General features: G+C 38.7%; 1 protein-coding gene across 4 annotated transcripts in view; it reads right to left on the reverse strand.

The window, feature by feature from the left end:
- The window catches only part of SMYD3 (SET and MYND domain containing 3), a 420,179-nt gene that overhangs the window by 56,970 nt on the left and 336,659 nt on the right, over positions 1-26,550 (reverse strand). For all 4 annotated transcript variants that reach the window (XM_056344176.1, XM_056344178.1, XM_056344179.1 and 1 more), the window contains one exon: positions 17,538-17,648. In XM_056344176.1, the coding sequence (XP_056200151.1) occupies positions 17,538-17,648 (111 nt within the window). The remainder of the gene's footprint in view (positions 1-17,537; positions 17,649-26,550) is intronic.

Raw genomic sequence — 26,550 nt, forward strand, 5'->3', positions numbered from 1 at the left:
ATAATTGAAGTGATTACTAGTTATGCTGAACTGTTTAATTTAATCTAAGAGCATGGCAGTAACAGCTATGGGAGATTTAGCTTTCCACAGAGTAACACTCATTCAAAGCATCCCTTTTCAGAACATGTTCCCAGTCAAACCTCCAGGTGTGCAGAGCTGCCAACAATAAAGGAAGACAGGCTTTTTTGTGTGTGGAAAAGGAGAACCCTCGCTGAAGAAAAGGAAGAGGCTTTTGAAAATGAAGAGTTAGCAGCTTGGGCCTAATTATCTTCCTTATTTCTAACGTTGAAACTAAACATAAGAGTTTGTTCTTCAGAACAAAAAAATATTTGTGTCTCGGACTAAATAATAATTAGACTAGAGAACCTAGCCACAAAAATGCATTACAACGTCGCGATGGCTGAAACTGGCACGCTTTACAAATCAGCTTTCACACATAGAGACGTGCTGGAGAAAACTGAGAGTGGATGTGTTGAAGGCTCATGGGGATGGTAGAAAAGACAGCTGCAAGCCGTGCTTTCCCATGTCAAGAACACAAGCTTGCAACACTCTTAGTAACACAGGTGCAACCCACCGGCGGCAGAAGCGTCACTGGATGTGCTTGCTGAACCCACAATCTAGGGCGCAAGAAAGAGAAAATTGACCCTGTGATTTATTTTGAGCAATTATTCCAGATGCCAGATGGTTCCAGCACCTAATTTCCAATTACTCCAAGCATGCGCAGGGGAAAGTTGTTCGTTAAAAGGTAAGTTAACATGCAACAGTACCATATCAATTCTCTCTCTGTTTTCTTCCAATACCATGGCAGGTGCTGCTACAGCTTTCTTGATAAAACACACCTGGAGATTCATCTTCTTAACATTGAAGCTTTCTAGAAATCTCCATGGACTGCCTACCTCTTGGACTACTTACCCCTGGCTGCTTAGACCTGTGCTTCTAATCCTTTAGACAGAACAATTTTCTAGCTCTTCTAGTAAAACAAGCTATAAACTAAACTCTTCACACCTGACACTTCGCAAAAGAAGGACACTGTTTACCTTCACATCTTCTTGAACTTAGTTCGGGTGTACAAACCATGAAGGCTCACCTACATAATTCAACCAGATGAAATTCTGCTCTTGAAATGTGCAAATGCAAAATATTCTGTGAAGCACAATTTTCCTGCCATAAAAACCATCTTTCCTCCATAAATTTCACAATAATTTTGCTATATAAAAGATTCAAGAACAAGATTATTTTCTTTACTATTTGCTTGAACACCGTAATTTCTATAGCTTGTAGATCAGAAGAACGTTAGTTGTTGTTTTTCTTTCAGAATACTTCCAGCTTTTATATCTAATGACTTTCCAGACTTTCAAAGGCACTCATTGCAATCTATATTTCAAGAGCCTGAGAACAGACACTATCAGCTTTGCCCGGTGCATCCTGTAAATGCTCATAAAAATAGTTTGTGGTACACAACATACCACTAATTGTCAATATTTGCTTTAAATATTACAGTTTTCCACAGTTTAGGTTCCATTAGTGACACTTGTAAAAATGACGTTATAACCACTTATAACAGAAGAGAGGGAAATAAGAAAACCAGAGGGTATCTGGTGAGGATTATCATCTGTTTGCTTAGTGATCAAATGTAAAATGTTCTGCTGTTCTGGCTTTAAGTGATACAAAGATTTACTATAAAAGCATCGTCTCCTGAAACAATTACAGACATCAGCCACCACAGAGATAAGCATTTGAAAATGTTCACCTGTTCCATTCCCTCTTATTCCTTTGCTCCCACGTTGTTTGTAGGAAGTTCTCTCCCTATCTCTTCTGCTGTTCTACTGTCCTGAACACACCCCATCCTTAACTGAACTCTCCTTTGAAAGGAGTATAATCTTCAAAGGACAGATAGATCTTTCTCTTCCCTTCTTGTTGCTTTATACTACATTTCTTTCCCTGTCTGCTCTTGTTTCTTACACTTCCTAAAAGCACTCCTTACCTACTCATTTCAAGCACCACTGCTTTTACACACAAAGTTAGCAGCCAGTGTTGCTACCCCAACTTTTAAAATCCTGGATGTTAAAAGATTCCCAGACAGGCATAACCTCTGAGAGAAGATACCACTCTCACCAAAACAAGCATACGCCAACCAGCAGCATCACTGCCCTCTGCCCAAACACACTCCCACAGCCCCAACGCTGCTCATCTGTAATGCACTGCACCTCCGAAAATCTCCTGAACATTGAAAAGGTTGATTAAGGGCAATTCCTCTTTTCATACTTAGGCGAAAGGATGGAAATAGGAGATGGATTTTCTGTCCTCTCTACAAAGTTCAACTTTCTCCTTCTTACAGATGGAGGTAGAGAAACAAGCCAGAGATTTGCTGTGGAGAGGAACTGTGAAGCACTCCTACACCTCTTTTTCTTCTTCCCAGCCTTCCTCCTACACCAGGCAGATCCAAGGGCATCCTCATTATGTGCTTTTCTCCAGTGTTTAGGTATCCAGTCCCACATAGGCAGAAACAAGCAAAGCTTTGTAGGGGGTATGGGCGTGCCAGGATGCTCTGAGAGGAGTAAAAAACAAGGTCTAAAGTTTTCCATGACCAGTATCTTCTCTTCTAAATACACAAATGGAATACAATAGTGTCATGTAAACACAAGCAAATGTCATTTTTACAATGGTAAAAGCTTATAGACCGTAGTTCAGCCAGAAATTCAGGGTTTAATATGAAATATTATTGGGTATGATAATTTTGCAAGAGACAAAAATCCCACTAAATAATCATAACAGTTCCTTCTTGGACACAAAATCTATGACTACATAATGATAATCCTATGAGACAGCAGCATCTGATTCTGTTCTTGTTCTCTTTTTTGTGGAGGCTTTAAAAACATCTTTGAACAAGGAGTTTTCTTGGCTGTAATATTTTAACACTTTAAAAGCTACGGATACATCAAAAATCTGAACATTTCATATAAATTGCTGACCATGACTTATGATTTGCTGAACTTCTAAAAATGTAAGTGGCAACTACAGCTGTGCATCTGACAGAACAATTCTGACCAGCCTGATAGGTTCAAATCGAAAGAGGTTTCCTTGGGTTTTGTTTGAAGAAGGTGTCAGAAGAGTTCAGACACCTTTAAATTAGGGCATGACATTTTAAATCAGATTTCTGTTACATTATGCCCTGAAAGCATAAATAACAATTTTCTATTTCTGATCCTATTTAGAAGTGCAGGAACTACTGAATGTGTGTTTCTAGTAAACTCAGTAACTCATTGTTTTATACTTGGCAGCAAAAAGAAAGCATTACATGAGTAGAAGATACCGCAGATCTCCTGAAGCCTCACTTCGAGTAAAGGTAAAGAAAAATGCAGTAAGGAAATGTGATATGGACAGCGCTACACTGCAGCTAAACTGATTTTGTGACTTTTGAGTGCTTTAGAGCAAACAGGGTACAAGAACCTGCTGGGCAGTCACAGGTGCCTGCAGCTACCGGCACAGCAAGAGAAAGCACACTTGACTGGTTTCCCAAAATATCTGAGGTCATCTCTTATAAAACATGTGACGTTTTTCTCATTGTCATACATCATTTGTGCTCAACTTTGAAGCCACAGTTTTGTGACGGGACAGCAGTTTGTCATAGAGGACTGTGTAGCTGAAGAGAAGCGTATGCTCCCTGGGAAGCACTGGCTGCTGTGAAGCGAACTGTGGTACTAGAGGTTGGCTCCACACTGAAGTCTGGGCTGGATTTATATTTGTGTACTGGATGCAATTTAAACTCAGAAACAAAGACCCCTCATCCCTTATTATGAGGGCTGCGGCTTATAGAAGCCTACAGCTTCAGCTGAGGTTTTCACTCACCTTCCCTCTTGTGAATGTACTTTGTTAAGAACGACGAGTGTGTGAAACGATCAGCGCAAAGAGCCCTGTCATGATTCAAGGTTTATATGTGATTTCTGAAGTTTAGAAAGCTCCCCTGCCCTGCCCAATGAAAAATAATGCCAGCTCTGTATATGCCAGTTCAGCTATCCTTCCCAAGCCACACAAGGTCATCCTCACCAGATGCTGAGCTGTCACGACGAAGAGAAGACCTTGTGTCTCGTGTCATACAGCTCTGGACAGGGTGGCACATGGCAATTTCAAAGCTACTCTGTCTGCAGACAAAACAAACGTTATGTTCCCTGTGAGGCTGTTGGGAGGGGGGTCGAACCCAACTTCTGAACAAATTGAATTTGTACTTTTTATTTTTGAGTTCTGAAAGTAAAATAAGACACATTGCAGTTGGGTGCTGTATCGCGCTGTGCGGTACATTGCTCAGTATTAGGCAGGCTGCATTACCTCACAGAACTGATATCAGCTCTTCATGGATTACTGACTCTGCTGTCTGGAAGTGGGTAACAACTACAGGCTAGTAATACTATAAATTGTACAGGTATTGGAAAATTTAACAGTTGTTCACACCATTCACGCTTAAGTGCTCTACTCAGGCCTTCAAATCAAGATGAAGGTTTCCCCAGACCCAGCATACAATTAGTGCAAAAAACCAAGGACCTTCACATGGCAGTATGAATAGCCTCTCCTTAACATTATTCAACTTAGTTACAACATCACAATATTTACTCAGAAATTTAAAAGGAGGCATCAGAGACAACTGTGGAAAGTTTATTAAAATGAGATATTTTAATAAAGAGAAAATTAAGATCAGCAAGTCCATTTTAAGAAGTCTGTCCAATAAAATTAAATGGGTCTAAGATAAGTCTATCCCAATAACATCTTATATTTATTTAGGTCTTAAAGCATAAGGTAACAGAGGAGACCAATAGTTCTCAACCTGCCCAGCTGCCAGGCTCACAGTTCTGCACCCCAAAAATTGTAATTGCATTTCTGTTAGACTCATACTCCACTCTTACCCACTGCAATCCCACTTCAGCTATTAACTTCTGCAATTTTTATAGACACACACATTTTTAAACAGCCTTTTCAAAGATCACTGCATCTGTATATTGTATGTTACAGAGGAAATCTCATAAGTGTTTTATAGTGAAGCAAACTGACATCCCTCTTCCTACTGACTCCGCTGCTTATAGATTCAAGGGTCACATTCAGCTTCTTTGCCAGAGGAGAACACAATGTTTTCCATTTCTGTTCGGATACCCACGCTGAGATTCATATGACCAAATGGAGACATTTGGGCTACTCTTCTATTTGACAGTGAAGAAGCAGCACGCTCAGGGTGTAATTTGGATCATCCTCAAGCAGGCATCTAAAACATGGCAGATGAATGTGTGTTAAATTTTTCTCCATTTTATCCACAAAGGAGGTCTAGAGTCACTAGCTCAGATGCCAGCCTTTACCACTGTAGCTGTCTGAGATTTGGTGAAATAAATCATAGCTGTAGATCCCAATCTCAAATGTGGAACGTGTTCTACCTTTGCAGTGGCGGCACATTTTATTTCAATAGGTCTAATCTACTAAGCGATTCCAGATTCTCTATTATTTACCTATCTGCATAAATGTTTATTGTTCTCTCAGTCTTTGTCACCCATGAATTTAACTGGCAACGATTTTGTAGTTACTTCCAATTCATTCATGAAAATGCTGGGTACTGTAGAAACAGGGTTATTATGGACACAGTCTGCAACTATTTGGTAAGCATTATATATAACTGATGATTATGGTGATTTAATGTGTAAGTGTGTTGTCAGAACAATCTTTAGAGTGTATATATAGAGTGTATATGTAGAAATTCCTGTAATAAGAGAGAAGACACCAAAATAACTCAAAGCTCTCATTAGTCTCAAACATCACACACTTTTTAAAGACCAATAATGCTCACAGACCAAGTGCATTTATTAAAGTTTTTTTTCTATTTTGCATGCACTCTTTGTGATAAAAACCTAGGCAAATAACATTACAGACAGTATTTCCTCTCTCAAAAAGCAGCACAGAAGGATACTAGGCTACTTAGCAAGAAAGTAAGACAGTATCTAAAGAGATCTGACAAAATATAAATAATACACGGTGCTAAGCAGTTACCTTCACCATAGCATCTTGCCTGGACCTGGAGACCCTTCAAACAAGAGGCACGTGCATTTGATACATTCTGAAGCCATTTCAGTTAAGTGCTGGTCATTCTGGTTGCTGACCAAAACATTTCCCGTATTTATTCCTAAAACTAGGTCCCTTAAATACTACTACTCCTTTTGTTGGAAAAGAAGTCATAATTACACAAGGGCTATCCTAATTCTTTTCATTGCCCTTCCTCCCTACTGCATTACAACCCCCCTTGTGCCACACACAGCTTGGGTGCCTGGGGACAATAAGTATTCTGCAAGCCCAAGACCCCAAACCCTACTTCCCAGTCAGGACGATGGAGGTTGTGGTTTATTCCATGAGCCACAGGACTGAGTTTTGTGCCTGTGACAGCACTGCCTTTATAAACCTACTAATTTCAGGAGCTTAGAGCTGACTGCAAAATTCCCAGCCCAGCTGCATATGTTACAAGCTGAAATAAAAATTGATTGGACCATGGGAAGAGCAATAAATAGAAATTCACTATTAACTCATAAAAGCCAGAGGATGGGAGGAAGGGAGGAAAAGCAAAGCAAAGTACTTACATCTTAGCATCAGACAACTAAGGCCTTATGCCAGACCACCCAAAAATTCTTGGCACGTTTGTAATTCCATTGTAATTTCCAGCATCAGTCAAAAAAACCCCTGTGGGTAATTCAGTTACCTGAGGTAGGATATTGTTCAGCCTAATCCCTAGCAACTGTGAGGCTGGTATTTCAGACCGCCTTAGACGTTACACATTTGTTCAGGCGATCTCTAGGTCTATCTTACCAAACAAACTGACAGCTATAAGGCAAATCTGCTTTATTCCTTAATTCTGCAACCCGTGGAGACACAGAGTGCCACTGAGGACATTTAGTGGCTCATAAGAGATATGTAGGTCAAAAATCCTCATAATATTTAGGTATTCACAACACATAATCCAATCCACATTCACCAGTGCACTGAAATATATACTTAAGTTTAAATGCATGCATAAATCCAATTAAAATCAATATTTATGTGAATGAGTAAATACTTCACTGAGGTGTAGTTATTTGTGTATCAAAACTCAATTTATGCTTCACTCATTGGAACAATTTGTGCCCATTGAATTATTGGTTCTAACTGAAGATATAGTGTCATGAAGTTAGATATTTATTTTGAACACGAATATCAAAATGATTTAATATCTTAATGCATGACATATCACATGAAAAAAATGGTAGCTATAGTAATTTTTTAAATGTATAATGCAATGCAATTTAACAATATATACTCCAGCATATGTTTTCTGAATGAATGGGTATGAAATACAGGGAATTTAAGGTTTAGAAAAGCACTTGCAACATGGTAAGATCATACACACGTTCGCTATACCTTAAAGTACTTGACAGAGTTCTAAAGTGAAAGTGGCAATTCCTGGAGTACTCATAAAAATTGAATGCCTAACTCACTAGCCTGTTGCTTGAATATTCCATGTCAATGCTCAAATCCACACTGAGCAGTCTCCAAGTGTTTTAAAGTCATGAATAAAAAAAGGTTGAATCCATTTTGTACAACTGCAGCTCTTAAGAGAGCACAGGATTTGGAATTTCCTCTCTAGAATTTTGCCAAAAAATTTGATCATCTCCCAGGCGAATGTTACTTTCATACAGTCAAAGGAGAGGTACGCAAATACTTTTAAAAGATGTAGTACAGTGTTTTAGTCATGTCATGGATGTCTACTTCGGAGAATTATTACTGACTATCCTTTAACTGACACCAATTTCAACCAGTGGAGGTTCTTCCAGTCTTCAGGGAAGCAGCTAGAAAAACTCCATAAGGCAAGTGAGTGCTTGAAACAAACTGTTTCCAGGACTTTCCCACTACTCTGTTATCCTGATTCAATAATACGGACATTTTACTTATTATCACAAAAAAAAAAAAAAAAAAAAGGAAAAAAAGGAAAAAAAAAAAAAAAGGAAAATGGCCACATTCCAGAGAGCAAAAAGAACATTCTCTAAAATCTTATAATTTCATGGAAATTATTATAAGACTCTTGAATATGTCTCCGGGCCTTTATTTACTGTTTGAATAGCTATCACGCAGCTGCCTCCTGCTGACTGCCGTTGTTTCAAGTTTTTATGTGCCTCAGTGATCAACGGTGATCGGCTGAGGTGATTCTGATCAAGGAGAGGCAGCCTAGATCAAAAAACACATACTGGAAGTTAGACATCTTGACTTACGTGGAAGCAGCCGTTTATGGGACACGCTGGAACAACATAATTTGGTGATGCATAACCTAAATTGGATTTCCAGTTTTATGAAACAGTTCACACTACTAGTGATCTATTTCTCTGTCTCCTGATAAGTACCCTCCACTAATTACTTCACTCATCACTTAAAAACAGACATACTGTTCTCCTGAAATATTTTTCGCAGGCAGATGGATGAGTGTCACCCTTCTGAAAAGCATGCCCTCTCAAGTCCTTTTTACAATTTCTTTTGCAGGTGGGGGTTTGGGGAAGGGGCGAAGCAGCTCACTTCACATGGATCCCCATCTTCATTAACCAAATACAATGTACTAGTAACTGAGCGTCACGGTATCTACCTCTCCTATACCAAATGTCTATAGATTCAAACTATATATATAAATATCATTAAGCAGTAGCTGGAATCATGTCATAAGCTTTCAAAGCTCAGAAGGACTCCTTTTGTGCACAGGAATGATGCGAACCTAATGTAAACTTGTACACTAGAAATACTTTGAGAGTAAAAAGTTAGTTGTCTAGGTATTGTCAAAGGAAGTGCAGAAAATTTACTTTATATCCAACGCTTGTCAGACCTGACTATGACAAATTCATGCCTTATCCTTTCCAAGGCAATATGATGCAGCAACGTATTTTTATTAATGATTGTGGTCAGATAAATCTTGGGCAGAACTGTGATACACTGTTTTACCAGGCTCCCCAGTTGGAATCACTGTTTGCAGTGTAATCAATGGCTTTCATACAACTCGCTGAGCAATCCTGTGGAAAATAACAGGACGCCCTGCAACAGGTCAACGAATTACACAGTCCTCTCGTGTAACTCACATGCCTGGAGTAAATTCAGTCTTCTCAAGCCTTTTATACAACACAAAGTGTCTATTCATGTCTAAAAATAAAGCTTACGTGCAAAATTTGTAACTACAGCTTTAGTTACTGCATTGTTGTGTTACTAATGAAATTAATGCCAAGAAATTGATAAGGCGCATTGCTTACTATAGCAATATTTCAATTCAAGGCATTCAGTCTTCAGTTTTACAGTGGAAGTTTTACAGTGGGAGACCTTCAACAGGAGAGATACTTGAACCCAGAAAATTGAATCCCAGTCAGTCCAGAAAACCACAGTTTAAAGTTGTGTCGTCCCTTTTTCTCACTAAAATGGGATCTGAATTAAAATCTATCATATTTCAAGTAAATTACTTAATTTATGGGATTAAAAAAGACCAAACATTGTGCAGAGTAGAAGAAAGTGACTGATAAACAAATCAAGAAAAGGCATCAAAAAATCAAGCTTATTCCCTTAGGTACTACTGGTATTAGAAACCACTTTGTCAGGCTGAAACACACAAAACCTTACAGCAACCTCAGTGAAAGAGGATTCAGAGATTCAAGATCAGGTAAAGCAACGACTGGTTTCAATATATATTTAGAAACAAATTGTGAACTAGTCTCCCCAAAACCACTGCAGGAAAAGGTGTTTGGAAAATTGTCTGATCTAGTCTTATGTTTTAAATTGCTTTTCCTCAGCATATTCTCTCTTCTCTGTGTTTATTTTAGATTGCTAAGCCAAAGCAAGACTTTTCTTATTTCTGTTTATCATTCAGCAGAGACCAAATAGTGACTGCTATAGGAATGACACCATCTGAAAAAAAGAAATCATAACGGCAATACTGAGCTGTAACGACAGTGCCAAGGAAGCTGGGCAAGCAGGACCAGGAATGTCAATGTAGCCACTGCAGCCTGAAGCAGCAATGAGAGGGGGAAAAAAAAAAAGTGTTTCTGCTTAAAACAACTGCCAGAAGATTTACATTTCCCCTTAGATGGCCGGGTCTGAAAGGAACGAGATTCTGCTCCCCTCAGCTGAGCAGAAAGCCACATTCCTGGGAGAGTGCCACACTCCAATCCTATGCTGGCTCCAAATATCAACCTGTCAGACCAAATCGATACAGGCTTCCCCATTACGGACCTTCTGAACAAGCAGGGAGTCTGCACAGCTCTGAGCTCACGTCTCTTCATAAGACCAGCAGTATCTTCTCTGACCTTTGACAGCCCAAGTGAGCTCCAGCTGGCTGCTGCCAAGTTGTGACCAGAGCACACTGAGATACTCCTGAAGCAGCCGGGAGAGGTAAGCTGTCATGGAAAAATGATCACAGCCCATTTGTCATTGTCTGTCGCCCTGCCTTTTGATGCAAAAAAAAAATATAAAATTTACAGTGTTGAAAGATGGAAGAAGCCTCAGAAGTCATGTAAGAAATGCTGAGAAGCTGATGAGATCATGCCTTTGTTAATGAAGAGAGTTACAAGTAGTTGCCTTGGGTTTTAGTGTCATTTTTTTTGCCACTAGGAAAAAAGAATAAAATAAAAAGCCCTCTGTCCTTGGCTGTTTGGAAATACATCCCAAGAGGGTAAGATCCAGTGAAAGGGAACAGAAGATTGTTAGACGGACTGTTGGATTTCAGGAACTGATCCAGGCTTTATGTCACTACCAAATGTCTTGTCAGAAGGAAGGAAATGTTACTCAGCCAAGCACCTATGGAAAGAATCAGCGCTGTGTCCCAGTGGGCTGCTAATTACTGCCACTGGCTGTCGTAGGCACTAACTAACTATATTATATACATATATTTATACTAACGTTGGGCTGAAAGGGTAGGTGGGTGAAACATGACTGAGCTCTGGCTCAACTTTCTTCTGTAATTTGCTTCAAAGACAGTTCTAGTGGCAAAAGAGTAAAAAGAAGATGAGGAACAAACAGTCCACTTCTAAAATAAACTATTGCAAACTCGGTCTTTTGATAGGAAGTTGAGTAAACTAAAATTTTGTAGGAACAAAGTCCTGTTTTTTTTTAACACATCCTTAGTACCTTAGTACTTAGCAAGTACCTTAGAATCATGACTAGAGATACAGATGCTCCTACTTTATTCTTTGCTTTGATCAATGGGATTTGGGTCCAGTTAGCTGTATGAACAGACTTGTTTTCAACAACTTTATTTAATCCTTCCTTCCCAGGCTTCACCTTTTGAATTAATTTGCAGATCTAATATTTCATATTGTATTTTACTCGGAAAACATAGTGAGGATGTAAATGTCTGAAAATAAATAAATATTGTGGAAACTGGGACACAAACTTCTGGAACTTGACAATTCAGCAATTTTAAAAGGCACTTCTTTAACATATAGTTTTGTATTTCCTCTGTCCTAAATATACGCTGCCTGAGGGAGGGGTGATACTTTGTACTAACACCAAGCACAGTGATCTTACGTGAAGCCTTTACATGCTAATTCAAAACAGCAGTCAATAATACTATTTTTCATGTAATGATGCCTCTGCGATTTAAGCACATGTTCTTCAATGGTATTGCTGACACCAAACATGAAGATCAAAGGTGAAAATGTCGTGTAAATTCTGTCCTTGGTCATATTCAAGCATCTCTCAGAAACCTTGGTGAGGGAAATCAACCACAGACATATGCTCTAGCAACAGATTTGATCAACTCACATAGAGGACCATTTACATTTGATGAAATTCCTAAAATACAGTTGTGGTTTTTCCTACGATATGAAAAGAATGTCAAAACTTCTAGTAGGTTCAGGAACTTGTTTAGCGTTCTTTCATAAAAGAGCTGGTGGATGTATGGAAGTGCAATACCAGCTAAAGAACTGCACGTGACATTTTGATGTAGATGTAGATGGCTTGGCTGCTGCTGAGATGACCTAATTTTGAGAGTCCTTGAGTTGGAAACTGGACTTGTGATGTTCCCTACCAAACTCAGGGTGCAATAATAAGTAAGTACCAAGCAAAGCAATAAACTGATTAAAGGGATAACATATTTACTGGCATTATGTTATTACTAACTTTGAGAACTATCAAATACCGGCCAAATATAAAAATGATTCAGACTGAAACGCGTTGCTTTTGACCTTGTAATAATTAAAAGCCTTCCAAAAACCTAGCTAGGCTAAAATATTAAATCCTAGCTCCAAAGGAGAAAGACAACTCATAACAAAGTGATTCTATAAGCACAAATGTCCCTGAAATCCTTGGCTGAAAATGTAGAACATGAACAATACTCTGGCTCATGACTGTGGAAAAAAACTGTTCTCCATTGAAAATGTTTGTCATCAATGTAATCCCATCTTTAATTATAATTAATGTAAGGGGCTTTTATGTGCTGGAATGGTAATACGTTGCCAAGAGTTCAGCTTTTAGGAAGACACGTATTTCCAAATTAGAGTGGAGATTGATCTTAAAATGGAGCAAATAATAATATATAAAGCTGTCAGAGAAACAATGAACTGAAGACATTACAGTAGCAATAATTTAAAGTACTGACAGTCAGGAAATACTCTGTGAGTGACTTTTAGAAATACATGGGTTTTTTCTCTACTTTAGTCACTGGTGGTGGTTTTTTTTTTTTCCAACTTGGGCCAAAGTCAATTTAAAGTATTGTTTAGTGCCATTTAATTCAGCAGTAACTGTACTGCCAAAAGGTTCGCCTTAACCTTATTTAACCAGTTTACACTGATGTGTTAGCACTTGCTATCTTCCCTTGTCAATTCAGCAGCCAGGCTGCTTGACCCATTGCTAAAAGAGACTGGCCAGTATTACAGTGTGATGACTTAGAATCAAAAACGAAGCTGACACTGAGAACCAGGCAACAAAATTTGAGATCTACAGGTCCAGCTAGTCGCTACCATTTGCCTCCATGTTTTCTTATCCCTGATGACAGCTATGCACCTGCATTATTCCATGGCTGTGCTCACAGTTGGAGAGGAGGACAAAAAACTACCAGTGCATAGCAAGCAGGGATTCACTTGGAAGCCCTTTCATCAGTAGTGACCAGTGAGGCACCTTTGGTCTCATGATATGCAATGCAAGTATGACCACACAGCAGTGGACCTCTCCATGTGGTCTAGGGCTGTGTCTGCTCACACTGGGTGTACCAGTGTGCATCAGTTGAAGTTGACGCTCAACTTCAACAGCTTCAGCTTCAAGAGGGTCCCTGTGGTTGGGCTGCAGCCCAATACGTTTGAAAATACAGCCTTTGCCATATTGTAGACTCAGATCTAGGCAAATGTGGAAATGAATTGTGTATACTTCGGCAGTGGTTAGAGACGATTCTTATGCTGTATGAAGCTGCCGTATATAGCTAAAAAGATCAAGTGACCATGAATTTTAAAGTCATTGCTGGTGTCAGAGTGATTCCCCGTTTTATATAGCTGTGATGTGAAATATTACAGTAAATGAGAAATAAAGAATATTTCTTCATAGATAAGTTGCCTCTTTAACTCATAGTTCATCAGAGGCCTGAAATATTAGAAAAAGCCCTTGCGTAATCATGCAACCTACAGTTGCCTAAAAGCACTTTGGTACACTTTGTGTGCATAGCTAAACTGTGTGATTATAGTATGATGCAATCACTATCTGAGTTTAATCAGTTTTAGCACAAATAAGTGAAGAAGCAATGACACTGGCTGTAAGACATGTCTACAGCGGCAGCCAGAGACAAATGCTTGGAGTGATCTGCATTAAAAAAAATTATCAACAATCTGGATGTTAGCGTGCTGAAACCTGCACAGTTGCAACTGCATTCTTGCTATCCCTATCAGCTAGCACAGAAATGTAATCATGTGATTTTTGATTTTGTGTTTATATGTTGTTCATAGAGCAGCATAATTTATCTCACCCAACTTTATCCATCTAAATTGTGGCTACCGACTTGAAGGCATTCCTTTAACCTCTTCTGTTCATTCCAGTTTTCATAGATTTCTACTGCAAGACAGTATGAATGAACTGCTTACCTTTTGGGGTATGGAGGGAAGCTAAAAATGGGCTTAGATTAGATGCTTAGTTAAAGTCAGGAGAAATTAGTAGCATTTTGTAGGCTAAATCTATTTTTTCCTCATGTAGATGTCTTGGAGGTTAAATATGAACCTGCTGGATTTTTTTCACACAGAACTGAGATGCCACATAGCAATGGGAACTGCATACAGCATACAACTCAACCTCAAACATTTCCACCTCAAGGAATTATTCTTATTTAAAAAAATCCAGCACTTAAAGTTAACAGACTTTAGAAAATGCAACATCATTCTTTACTATCCTTTGGACATCAGAATTCTCAGCAGAAGTACAACTTGCCATCTTCATGCTGCATTTGGGGAAACTGAGCAAAAGAGAGCTCTACAGAACATTCACGTAAACCATCCCCCATTTAGACAGACTGATCTGGTTTCTAGTCAAAAACCTGTTCAGCTCCCACTGAAACGGTAGCTTCTCACTAATTCTGAAAAAATAGGGCAGGGTCTTAGAAAACACAGAGGTTGGTTTTGATTAAAACGAATTACCCAAGGTCACTTATGAAGTCGGTAACTGACTTGAAAACACAAACTTGATACCATCTTCCTTCTTCGCTTGGGCATGTAAGGCTAAATGAGCAAGCCTTTAGAAAATACAGCAGGAGACATGAGTTTCATCGATAGGAAACATACAGAGTATTTTTATAATAATGAATAAATAAGCATACATATAACCACATACTAATACTTATAAAGTTTATATGCCCTTCATATAAACTTTAATGTGTATGTCTCACAGGATTCCCAGGACGGCTGTTAAAACATTACAGAAGATGCAGAATAAAAGCTACAATGAAAATTACTTGACTTATAGTTTTACTGTAAATTGATACGTGCATCTCAGGAGTGATTCCTCTGCTGTCACTTGTCCCTAGTATGCGCTCAGCAGCCGGCAGGCACACTCAGCAAGAACGGAATCTGGAAGTAACAAGAAGCTATGAACTCTGTAAGTGTTTGTTAGAAACAGGACTGTAGCTTTTTTGATGAGATGACTAAAAGTAAAATCCTCAATGCCCACGAACTCACTTGAAGGCATAAAGCATTTCTTAGCCAAACAGCTATTTGCATTTTTACCTGTAACAAAGATTTATGAGATGGATTGTTGTTGACTAAGCCATTGTATTTGCAAAGCAATGTTGTAATATGGGAATTTATTGTCAGTTGATTTATTTATTGAATCACACGGTTGAATCTGCCACCCTTGATGACACAAGTTGTAGCCATATCCTATTCTGTTGGCAAAGACTTTGCCTTCTAAAAATTTTCCAAAATGTCTTAGAAATTTGTCTCAGTATCAGGGGTATTTCAGCAGGGATTTTATGGAATAATTTTGCCAACCAACGACTTTTACACATTCAAATCCAGGCATTCTGCAATTTAAAAAAAACAGAATTTCTGAAAAAATTATCTCCCACTGTAGCTGCAGTGTTATACACCTCTCAGTTCACCCACAGTGACTGAAATCAGTGGCAAACAAAATAAATCTATATTTCCAAGTTAGTAATTTAAACAGTTGTATTTATAAAATCTGTCACAGCGAAATGAAACGCAGTACTATGAGGACTGATGCAGATTGTATCTGATTGTCCTAGACTGAAGCTGAGGATAAAGATGTCTTCTTCATTGACATCAACAGACGAAGCTGACATGCGGTTCCTAGCCCTCCACAGACCTCTCTACATGGTAACAATGAGGAAACTGCAGAATTTCAGAATGCAGTCACAAAAAGCTTACCAAACATTTTGCAATCTCATCCCCACAGGGAATTTTGCCAAAATTATCTATAGAAAATGAACTCAAATCACAATTAAAAATTTCAAAGAGAAAAAATTATTAATTTTAACCTTTGTATGAGACTACTGATTTCATCAATATATGCACGTATAATTCTACTACAATATTTTTGATGTTGTAAGTTGATTCTGACAGTGAAGTGTACTCCAGCCTGTGGACCTTGTTTTTTAAAACATTTCACATGCTGAATGGTCTTCACACCACTTACCTACCCTTTCACAAACTCTTAAGCAATCCTTAAAGACTCTTTAACCTGCATATTTTTCTTAATCGTCACTGCATCTGTGAGGGTGCCATTCCCCAGAACTAATTTAAGATTTCACGGCAGTTGAGTGAGCATCTTTAAATCAAAGACAAAAGAGGTCTTCACGTCCCTCCGCTGCCTCCGAGTAGCATTGCAGCGATCTTTACCAGGCACAGAATGCCAACAACTTTTGCCCATGGCAGGAAGTCATTTAGCATTATGTCATAAGCCTGAAACTTTTCTCTGTTCTCTTTTCTCAACTGCTTACTGATGAATCAAAGGCTATATTATGTATTCAATGGGTGTCGTTTGGTTTGAACAAAACTACACACACACAACTGTCCTACCCAACACAGAGTCTAAACTTTCGGGTGATTTTTTTCTTTTTCTTCATTTTTACTGTATAGCAATTATTTCATGAATCATATCATGCTTCTTGGAATCACATTTTCATCAGTACCTTTCTTACCATTTTTAATCTATGGGGAACACATTTAGCTATGGCATGTGACTCACTCAAAACAGGCATTTGTGAAAATAAGAACAAGTGTACATATAACTAGAGAGACAAAGTGCATAAACTGCTACAAAGCCAGTCTCATTTTGCATATTCCATTTGATCTCTCATCATGCTTGGAGCCAAAATTATTCTGGCCAGGCTGTATAAATACAAAGCAACACAGAATATAATTACACCAGGCTAGGCTGAACGCTAGTAAAAAGGTCATGCTGAACAAAATGTTATCTACCACAACTACTGACCTGCTACACCAAAAACTTGTTAAAGAGAGCATTAAAACTGCAAACAGTTCTCCAAGGAAGTTCACCACTCTCTCTAAAAACTATTAAATGTGTCTGGTACTTCTTGAAAGTTCTTGATGCATGTGTTTGCCAGCTTTAGTTTAAACATATTATGAGGATAAGCAGAGCCTTCCTGTAGCATCAGACAACTGGCTTCAGTTAAAGTTTCAACACTATACTTTTGAATAGAAAAAAATATAAGATTCTTTCCTTTCAGCTTAAAGTCACGTTAACTATCATGTACAGAGGTTCTTGAATCTCAAAATGATCTGAACCCCATCTTGGAACTGAAAGTGGTTCCTAGCTTTACGAACAATGCATGTTTCAGCAAGAAATTCTTCTTATCGTGTTGTCAACATTTCCTGCTTTTCTTTCCTTCACAGTTGTCTTTCATAGCAACCTACACAGCACTGAGGGCAGAGGTCATTTGCTTTTCTATTCTGCCCATTCAATTAGTAGCAAAAGAAAGATAAGTATTACGTAAAAGAAGGGAAGACGCTGACAAGCCTTGGAAAATTCTTTTTCATTGGCAGGAATTTCTTCATTCAACCTACCTTTTCTTGATTCTGGCAGAGAAGACAGTCACATTCAAAGCAATACTGGCGCATCAGTTGCTTTTGGCGTTCACTGGTGGGCATCAGGGACTCAATATAGCTGATGGTGAGCTGTGTGCAGTACATACAAACCCAGAGTTGGTATATGTTACAAAAATTCCGTATTCAGTGTATGTTAAGGTGTATTATCCACCGTATTCTAAGGTGGATTCAATATTTTTCCAGCATAAAATAAAATTTTATCTTAACAGATAATTTCCTAGAAGACATTGACTACTTTACAAAGCGTGAAATCAAAGGCCAAAGATAATTTCCATGGAGGAACATTTTTTTCACATTTCCAGATCAATATCATTTGATACTATTAATCCCCCTAAAATTCAACTTTTCATCCTAATTTGGAAGAAAAAGGAGGGAAAAAACCAATGGGGGGTGGGGAAGCAGCTCAGTATCTGAACTCCCTGTGCATGAAATCTTATTTTCTGTCTAGCTCCAAAGCTCAAGTGTGTATTTAGCCCTGATGTGATACAACTTCCAACTATCTCCAAAAATTTCAGTTTGGAGAAGCCCTTACTTTCTCGCAAATATATGTCTGAGCCTGAAGAAAGCTCCTCTTATGCCATACCCATCTTCAGTATGCCCGCGATGTTTCTTTTGGGACCAAGGCAGCGCAAAAGCATTGCAGTCAAAGTTGTTGAAACTAATGACAAGAAAATTTATTAAAAAGATAAAAGAAAATGCCTACATTTGTGCCATTTTCTACTCCTTGTGCTGTACAGAGTGAATTTCAATGAACTACAGAGAGGTCTGTAGTTTGTTCACTTTGACGCCTGCCAGGAGGAATTTTACAGGGCTAACCATTTGTAAAGTTCTTCAAAAGTTTAAAGTGCTGCATAGGCACAAACTAATGATAGCGGAGAGAATATAACAAAACAACAGCCCAGCTCAGACCAGCATTCAGTCATACATGCTATTGAGTAATTACACTGCACGCCCAATACACTTTGAAACACTCCAGAGAGGTCAGAGCTAAAAAACTCAGGTCACATTATTTCATCCTGAGCCTAGGCACTCCAACTAATTGGGAGAATTTTCACATGGTTCTCAGTTAAATCATGAGAGTCCACTCAAAGAAATTACAGGAAAACCTGACCAATTTGTAGTAATGACTATGAAATCCATTGTCAGAACCTGCATTTCACAAATTAGTGAGCATTCTAATTAAATGAGCAATTAACAAACAACAAAAACAATGCCTGATTATTTTTTTTTATTTATTATTACAGTGTAATTTGATTAAGACTACCGAGATGCAAAGTCAAGCATTTAAAATTATTTTAGCAGAAAGCTTGCAGAAAAAGATAAAATGGTTTCATCATTGAAGTTTAATAATATAATTAATGAAAGAGACAAACTAAATTTCCCCAGGTAATCAAAAGTTAGAAAGTGTGAGAACTTTGTTAGGTTTTGCTTTCTATGGAATGATATTCTGTCCCAGCTCGTGTGTCTCAGCTGAGGGGGGATTAGTTTCACCACTGCTGGTTGACAGCACAACAGTCTGTACTAATCATTTACACAGGAGGTGCAGGCTTCTCTCTGAGCTTTCTGTGGTGCATGGATGGAAATGGTTTTGCCTCTTTCTTTGCCACTCTTCTCCCAAGCTTGGTATCTTTTGTGCTACTCTCTCCAATCTATCCCTCTTCTCTCTCTTCTCTGCCCCTGAACATGAGTGTCATTTTCCAAACCTGGTTTCCAGCCCTCAGGTCCAGCTCCTTGCATAGCCGTTCTTGGCACAACGGGCTGATTTTGCCATCCTGCCAACCCCAGATGTGCCCTTCTGCCTCCCCTGCATGCCTCATCTGACACATTTTCCCCATATTAGATCACCAACACTTTTATTCTCCCAAGTTAAAAGTCCTTCTTGCCCTGCTCTGGTTTCCCAGTCACCTTCAGTGACCCCACCAACTTCGTACTTCTTTCCCCAGCTGGTCCTACTCTGCATCCTCCCCAGTGTGGTAAGGAATATCCGTCTGCCTTCCTTCCCACAAAGCAGATTCCACTCCAGCTGTAGTCCTAACCTCATCCTTCAGCCATTCCAAACCCAATTTCCCTCTGATCTCCATGTCTCCTTCCAACTCACAAGTGTTTTCTGTCAAAATCATTCCACCCAGTGCCTTTTTCCCTGTCTCTTCTCCTACGCATAAACACCACTGGTTCTGACCCATGTCCTGCCGGGCTACATCTTCAGGTGGCACCCAGAAGGAAAAGGGATTTCATTAAGTCCATGCACAGTGCAAAACAGTAGGAATCTTCTGGGGCAAATGATTCATGTGAGATTAGTCTATTCTTTGCCAAAATACATAAGACAATGAATTGAATGTTATCAATACAGCTGAACCCATCAGTCAGGCAGGGTTCAGTTCTAATACTGCAAAACAAACACACAGCCAACACTGAACATGCTTTATCGATCCTCAGCCTACAGGCTTCCTGCCTTTTTGTTTTTCATTTTGGCTTATTTTTTCTCTCTTTTTTTTCCTTCTTTCTCATTCATGTTGCAGAAACCTTGAAGTAGGAACAAGTTTGAAAGCAGTAATTTCTTTTTCAAAGGTTACCAAACAGTTGCGGATACGAACAGTCACGTAACAACCTGCCCTGGACTAGAGCATATGACTGGGCAGGAGGAGGACAAGAGGCTTCATCAGACTGATACCTCCTTTAAGAGTTTTTACAGCTTAGGGTTCCTCTTGCAGTTAAAGGCCCAAGTCCAAATTCCCAGTCCTGCCAGCAGAAATCTGTAGGTGAAAAAATGTTTGTAGCTGGCAGACTGAGTGGGAAAATGTAATTAGAATGTTTAGAAGCATGACCCATCTAATGGTGACTAAGTCTATACTAATCATTTAATCGTTTAAACATAAAAAATCTGTATTCAGGTCTCTCTCCTACACTTCTTTTAATTTTGGATCCCTTCATTAGATGCAAGACTCATTTAACTTCTACATATTTAGGAAATATGCCCATTTATCAAAGGTTGTCTTAATGGTATTTGCATGTGGGATGTATGGTACTAATTAAAACATTATTTCAACTGACCAAAGCTTGACTCTTTATTGCATCGCTTATAAAGAATGCAGTAAATCTTTTCCCCCAAACTGGAGAATATATATTAAATAACATTTATGAAGGCGAGGAATTATTTAACAGCCGTGAGACTTACTGACTCCCAAGACTTTCTCTTTAGAAATGCAGCACTGCCTGAGCCCCGCTTCTCCCTCTGACACAGAAATTCTTTAACCATGGGTATGGTGGTTACTTTCTCATGTTCCTCATCTTCCAAATGAGGTGGACACAATTTTCCAATACTGCCACGGAATCATAGAGTCGTTTAGGTTGGAAAAGACCTTTAAAATCATCAAGTGCAATCATTAACCCAGCACTGCCAAGCCCACCACTAAACCCTGCCCCTAAGTGCTGCATCTACATCTTTTAAACACCTCCCGGGATGGTGACTCAACCACCTCCCTGGCCAGCCTGCTCCAGCGCTTGACAGCACTTTCCATGAAGAAATTTTTCCTGATAGCCAATCTAAACCACCTCTGGCACAACTTGAGGGCCATTTCCCCTTGTCCAATCGCTTATTATTTGGGAGAACAGACCCAATACTCACCTGGCTACAGCCCCTGTCAGGCGGCTGTGGAGAGCAATCAGGCCCCCCCTGAGCCCCCTCCTCCCCAGGTCAACCCCCCCCAGGTCCCTCAGCCGCCCCTCACAAGGCTTGTGCCCCAGCCCCTTCCCCAGCCCCCTGCCCGGCTCTGGACATGCTTCAGCACCTCAGTGTCTGCAGTAGACATAATTTATGGTTTTTTGTAAAAGACTGTTAAGCTACAAAATTTCTAGACAGAGGATTCTGTAGAAATTTTAAATCATTTATTTTAATGCAAATGGCAGGGGGAAAAAAGTGAGTCCTCTTGGTTTTGCAGTCATGGGTGTCAGGGTCTTAGGGAAAATTGTGTACAAAACTGTTCCTGAGACAGAGTTTTGTAAGTAGCCAACAGTCTGTGCTTTTTCTGTTTTGACATATCTGATCAAAATGCCTTCTAACTCAAGGGAAAATTCAGTTTTAAAAAAAACGGAATGCGACCAAATGTAATATGTCAAACACACACAGATATAAAACTTCTCCTCAGAGAATTATAACAACAGAAATACTACCTATCTTGGTTGAAGTCTATCATGAAGATAGGTTGAATTGCTGGCCATCCAAAATTATGATTTTTATTTAATATTAATTAAAAAAATTACTAGATCTGTAAGAGTACGGTCTGTTATGTGACTTTCTGCAGAGAGATACAGATTTGCTCTAACTGAACTCTGAAGCTGATGAGAAGCCACGCGCCCATTCTGGAGCAGAACTGGACCTCAGCTAATACTTCGTGTCTCTCAGCAGGACTCACTAGTTCGAGCTGGGCACTGAACTAACCACAGCTATACAACTTCTGATTGGAAAATAGGCAAAATGAGCTCATGTCTGTCTGCAAAACACCAGGTAGACACAGCAATTACCAAAAAGTTAACTGAAACTATAGCACACATCTTGATGCTGTTTAAAGTGGTTACTTAACGGTAGGGAAATGATGAAGATCTCTTCACTACAGGTTGCTTGTAATTTTGAGAAAATAAATTAGCTGATAGGCTGCCTTATCACTGAAGAAGCCCTGGTGATCTCAAAGTGAAAAATTTTGCTTTCTTATAAACCTTCCCCATATCTTACATTTTTTTTGTAATCTTTAAAATTCTTTTTTCCAAAGAAGAAAGTGCAAGAAAACGTAATCTTTGTATACTGTCAAAGTAACATCACCTAAAATTACAAAAGCTGTGATAGTCAGCACTACAACTAACATTATCTTGAAGAACAAAACGGTGTTATAATTAGTTTTGAGCTGCTGGAAGCAAGTGTCAGAAAGCCCTGTAGTCTTTTAAGTATGGACATATAGAATAAAATCCCCACAAAAATCTATTATTTCTTTCTTCCCGCTATTAGACTCATTTATGCTCAAAAACCTGGTACAGAGTAGAGTATACAGACTGTTAGGAGACCCTTCCTAGCCGCCTCGACCCCCAGACTATGGATAGAGATCAACAGTTGCTCCCCAGCCTTGTCCTACTTTCACTTCTTTTGTCCTCTCCTCTGTTCCCTATCTGTTGTGTTCCCTTTATGCCAGTTGCAGGACAGAAAACAGTTTTAGAGGTGACCATTTCCAGCTGATCAAGCACTGCAGTTTGGGGTATTAGCACTGACCCTTACTGCCCTATATGAATTGTAAGAAAGTTAGAGCAAGGATGGCTAAGGAAAAAAAAAAAAAAAAAAAGGCTTCCAAGCTTGAAGGAAGTTTCCTATCAAAGCCAAATTTTTACTTTAAAAAGTCTACATCTAATGAGGATTATAAATGTCATTTCAACAGACAGATAAGTTACATAATTATTGAAATGAAGGCTGTTATTTTTAACATCAACTAAAGCATTCACTGGCAAAAGCCAATGGGAACGTAGTGTGTGTTTGTTTAAAATGGTAGCTCTGTCCTCAAAGAGCATGCATTTCCATAGAAACACATTAGAATAAAACCCAAATAATATACCTAAAGATAAATCTGAACTTTTGATTTAAAAAAAAAAAAAAAAAAAAAGACCAGACACTTCTCCATTTTGCCAACTCTATTTTCCTATGATTCTTGCAATACACTCTGTTTTCTTAAAGCTTCAACTTGGGAAACCATACTCAATGTCTAAAAACCAGTAACATCCATGACTCATGACTTCTTAGTGCTTCAGGACTGGCAACACTGTCTTTGCCACAAAAAAGGTCTAGCTGGCTAGAATTCTTGCATATGATTTCAGAATTGATTAGTTTTCCAAATATACAGCTCCATCAAATGTAGCACTTTCATTCTATAAGGACTCAGGCAAACATTTCCTGGCTCAGGAATCCTAATTTTCTACCGACTGAGATACATTTTGGCCTTAGGATTTGAACAAATTTCAAAGCCCAAACCAAAATTCAATTAAAAACCACTAAATGCCACAGGACTTCCTGTCAAAAACATGCAAAGCCAACAAAATATGCCTAGACATGAGACTAAAACTGAACTGAAAACTTCCACCAGGACATAAACCCGTTCTGAGGTTCTCATAACCTTGCATGCTTTTTATCACTGCCTTGATAAATATAATTACTATGTACAGCATGAGCACTCTAAAGTGTATTCCTGACTCAACCTGCATCACACTGCAGCAGCTAGGTTCCAATGTACTGGGGTCTCCCTCTTTATATAATTGCCAGAAGACCACAATGGTCAGTCACCTCAGCTCCCTGCGTCTGTTTTCCCTGTTAATATAGATGGTCAACAACTCCTCCACGTCAGTCAATTGTTGCAGCATTCTCTGATAGAAAGCACTACTAACGTGAAAAAATATTTTTGCTTCTAACTGGCCTAGTGAACACATCATATTGCAGTGGCTGAAACTTTCCTGGCAAGGGTCCCGAAGCCCTATCAAGTTTGTTCCTGTATGGATAGTAAAGCCATAGTCCTCTTCTACTAATCTGAGCTTGTCTTGCTGCTTAGCTTCTAATTTCTAATAAATCTTAGTGCTTATTTACTTTCTATTATTACATAGGGGATCTCATCATGTCTTTTTCTAGTGTAAGTTTGAACAGGATAAGGCAAATTTTCTACTGCTTATAATTATTTAAGTTTTCTTCTTGCCTCATGACTTGAAACCGTTCATTTTACCACCTCAGAGCATTCAATATATTCAGAAAACCCACTCGCATTCCTAACATGTTTTTTCTGTCCCGTTAGCTCAGATTAGTAATGTAAGTAAAAACTAAGCTCGTAAAAGGTAACGTGGTTACATGTATGTAGGTGTGTAAAATCAGTACATGGCTATAAAGAAAACGAAGCTCACCTTGCTGCAGTAAGGCAGTGTGGAAAGAAGTTGTACCAAAGCTACGGTACAGAAGACAAAATGAAAAGCAGTAGCAGTTATATAAGAGGAAAAGTAATTGGGTGTAGAAAATAATATTAAATTTCCGACTTGTACGTACCTTCATAATAATGTTCTTTTCCGTTCTCCTCCCATAACATCTAATCTAATACTCAGTTTGTATCATTACTTTCTCACTTACAACCATTTTTTTCCTTAGATACCCCTTACTCAAAGAAGTTCGTATGTTAGACTGAGACTTTTATTTCCAGGTAAGGCAACAGGGCATCAGCTTTAACACAGTGCATACATTTTTGTGTATATATATGTGTGTATATGTATAAAAAATCTTACTTGTTCCTTAGTGCAAGTTTTCCTTTCAGTACCAAAACCAGAAGCACTCATTGCAACAAACACACCAGAACCTAGAGCTCTTTGGAAAATTCTGACTTTATTTTACTGCCTCATTGGAGGCAAAGTTTTTTATAAAACATAATCTGCCCACATAAGGTGAAGTCCTTTTAAAGCCTATATTCACAAAAATGCCAAAGTCATTGCAAAGAAACTTGTCCTATTTGCCCGGCTTTATAATTTATATTTACTTCCTGCTTGCCTTACAAGTGACTCATAGCTTACACCAGATCTGTTTCACCACTGATTTGAACCTAGAGACTTCTGTGGGTTACAGACTGCTAACCCTACCTACGTCTAAACTCTGGGTCATATTTTCCCAACCACAGCACAGTCTGCATGGTGGTCACACCTGCAAGGGAATTCACCGCTCGCTCCAGAGCCACCCAGACCACCTGAGCAACCCTCCCACCCTGTAAACGCTGCTGGTTAAACAGAATTGCTTTATGAGATTTACCTAAAAACATATAACTACGTACACAAAAATCAGATAGCTTCAGAATTTAGAACTCTAATTATTAAGCCAAATGCATCCTGGGAAGACATTAAAATCTACTGTGTTTTTAAATAAAAAATACATCTTGGTGAATTCAGAAGCCTAGAGGAAAGTTATTGGCATGGGGGTTAAATGGAAGAAAGGTGCCTATAATTCGGCTTGAACAAGAATACCAGACCAAAAAATGTCACTTAATAGCTCCAGAAAAGTATAACGCATCCTCAAAGATTTCTCTTGACAAAAAGGTCAGTATGCAAAAGTATTTCTGTGGTTCTCTACAATATTTTGCCTAAAAAAATATTTTACCATTTACTTATTTTGATGGCCTACTATCTTAGAGAAATGATACATTGAAAAAGAAAACACTTCATAGGGAGGAAAAGAGATACTACTTGTAAATTAAAATACATATGCCCTGGATCTTCCCAGAGTTCGAAGCACAGGCATGAACTGTATTTATATTAGGTTACAATTTTGAAATGACGGACGGCTAGGGCTGCATAGGTCACTGGTGGATGTAAAGTTACATATATACACACATGTCTTTGCTGGCCTTACTAAGCAAATTCAATATTGTATTGCTGCAAAAGGTATTTACTTTTAAATTCTTTCCTAGCCACAAATGATTGTTTTTGAAGTAATACAAATGCTGTCATAGAAACAAAGCTGAGAATACTTTAGATCAAATCAGAAATCTCTTGAAAGGGATATTTTGAAGTCTTTTCTAGTGAAATGGACAAGAAAACAAACCTTATCTTGCTACTTTCACTGTCAATGAAAGGTTTACTACAACAGTATAGTTGCAGCCTGACAAATGCTTATTGTTGCAATGACTTAGTGAGCACTGCATTCCACCCAGAGATATTGTAAGTGTTTCCATCAGGGTACAGACGTTCAAATACAAACAAAATGAAGTGCCTAGAGGAGGAAAGGAGGAACAAGAATTTATCAGGACTGCTAGTGATTTATGAGAAGTAATGATTATGGGGCCCAGGCAGTGTGAAGAGATGATTCTATTTATCATTTTCCCCTGATAGCTATGTGCTAGAAAGTGGCATCAATATATCATCAAAATATTAAGCTGGTGGCCCTGGAGTCTGGAATTTATTTAGGGAGATGTCATTG

This window comes from Falco biarmicus, chromosome 6 (assembly GCF_023638135.1).
Source record: "Falco biarmicus isolate bFalBia1 chromosome 6, bFalBia1.pri, whole genome shotgun sequence".
Classification (NCBI taxonomy): Eukaryota; Metazoa; Chordata; class Aves; order Falconiformes; family Falconidae; genus Falco; species Falco biarmicus.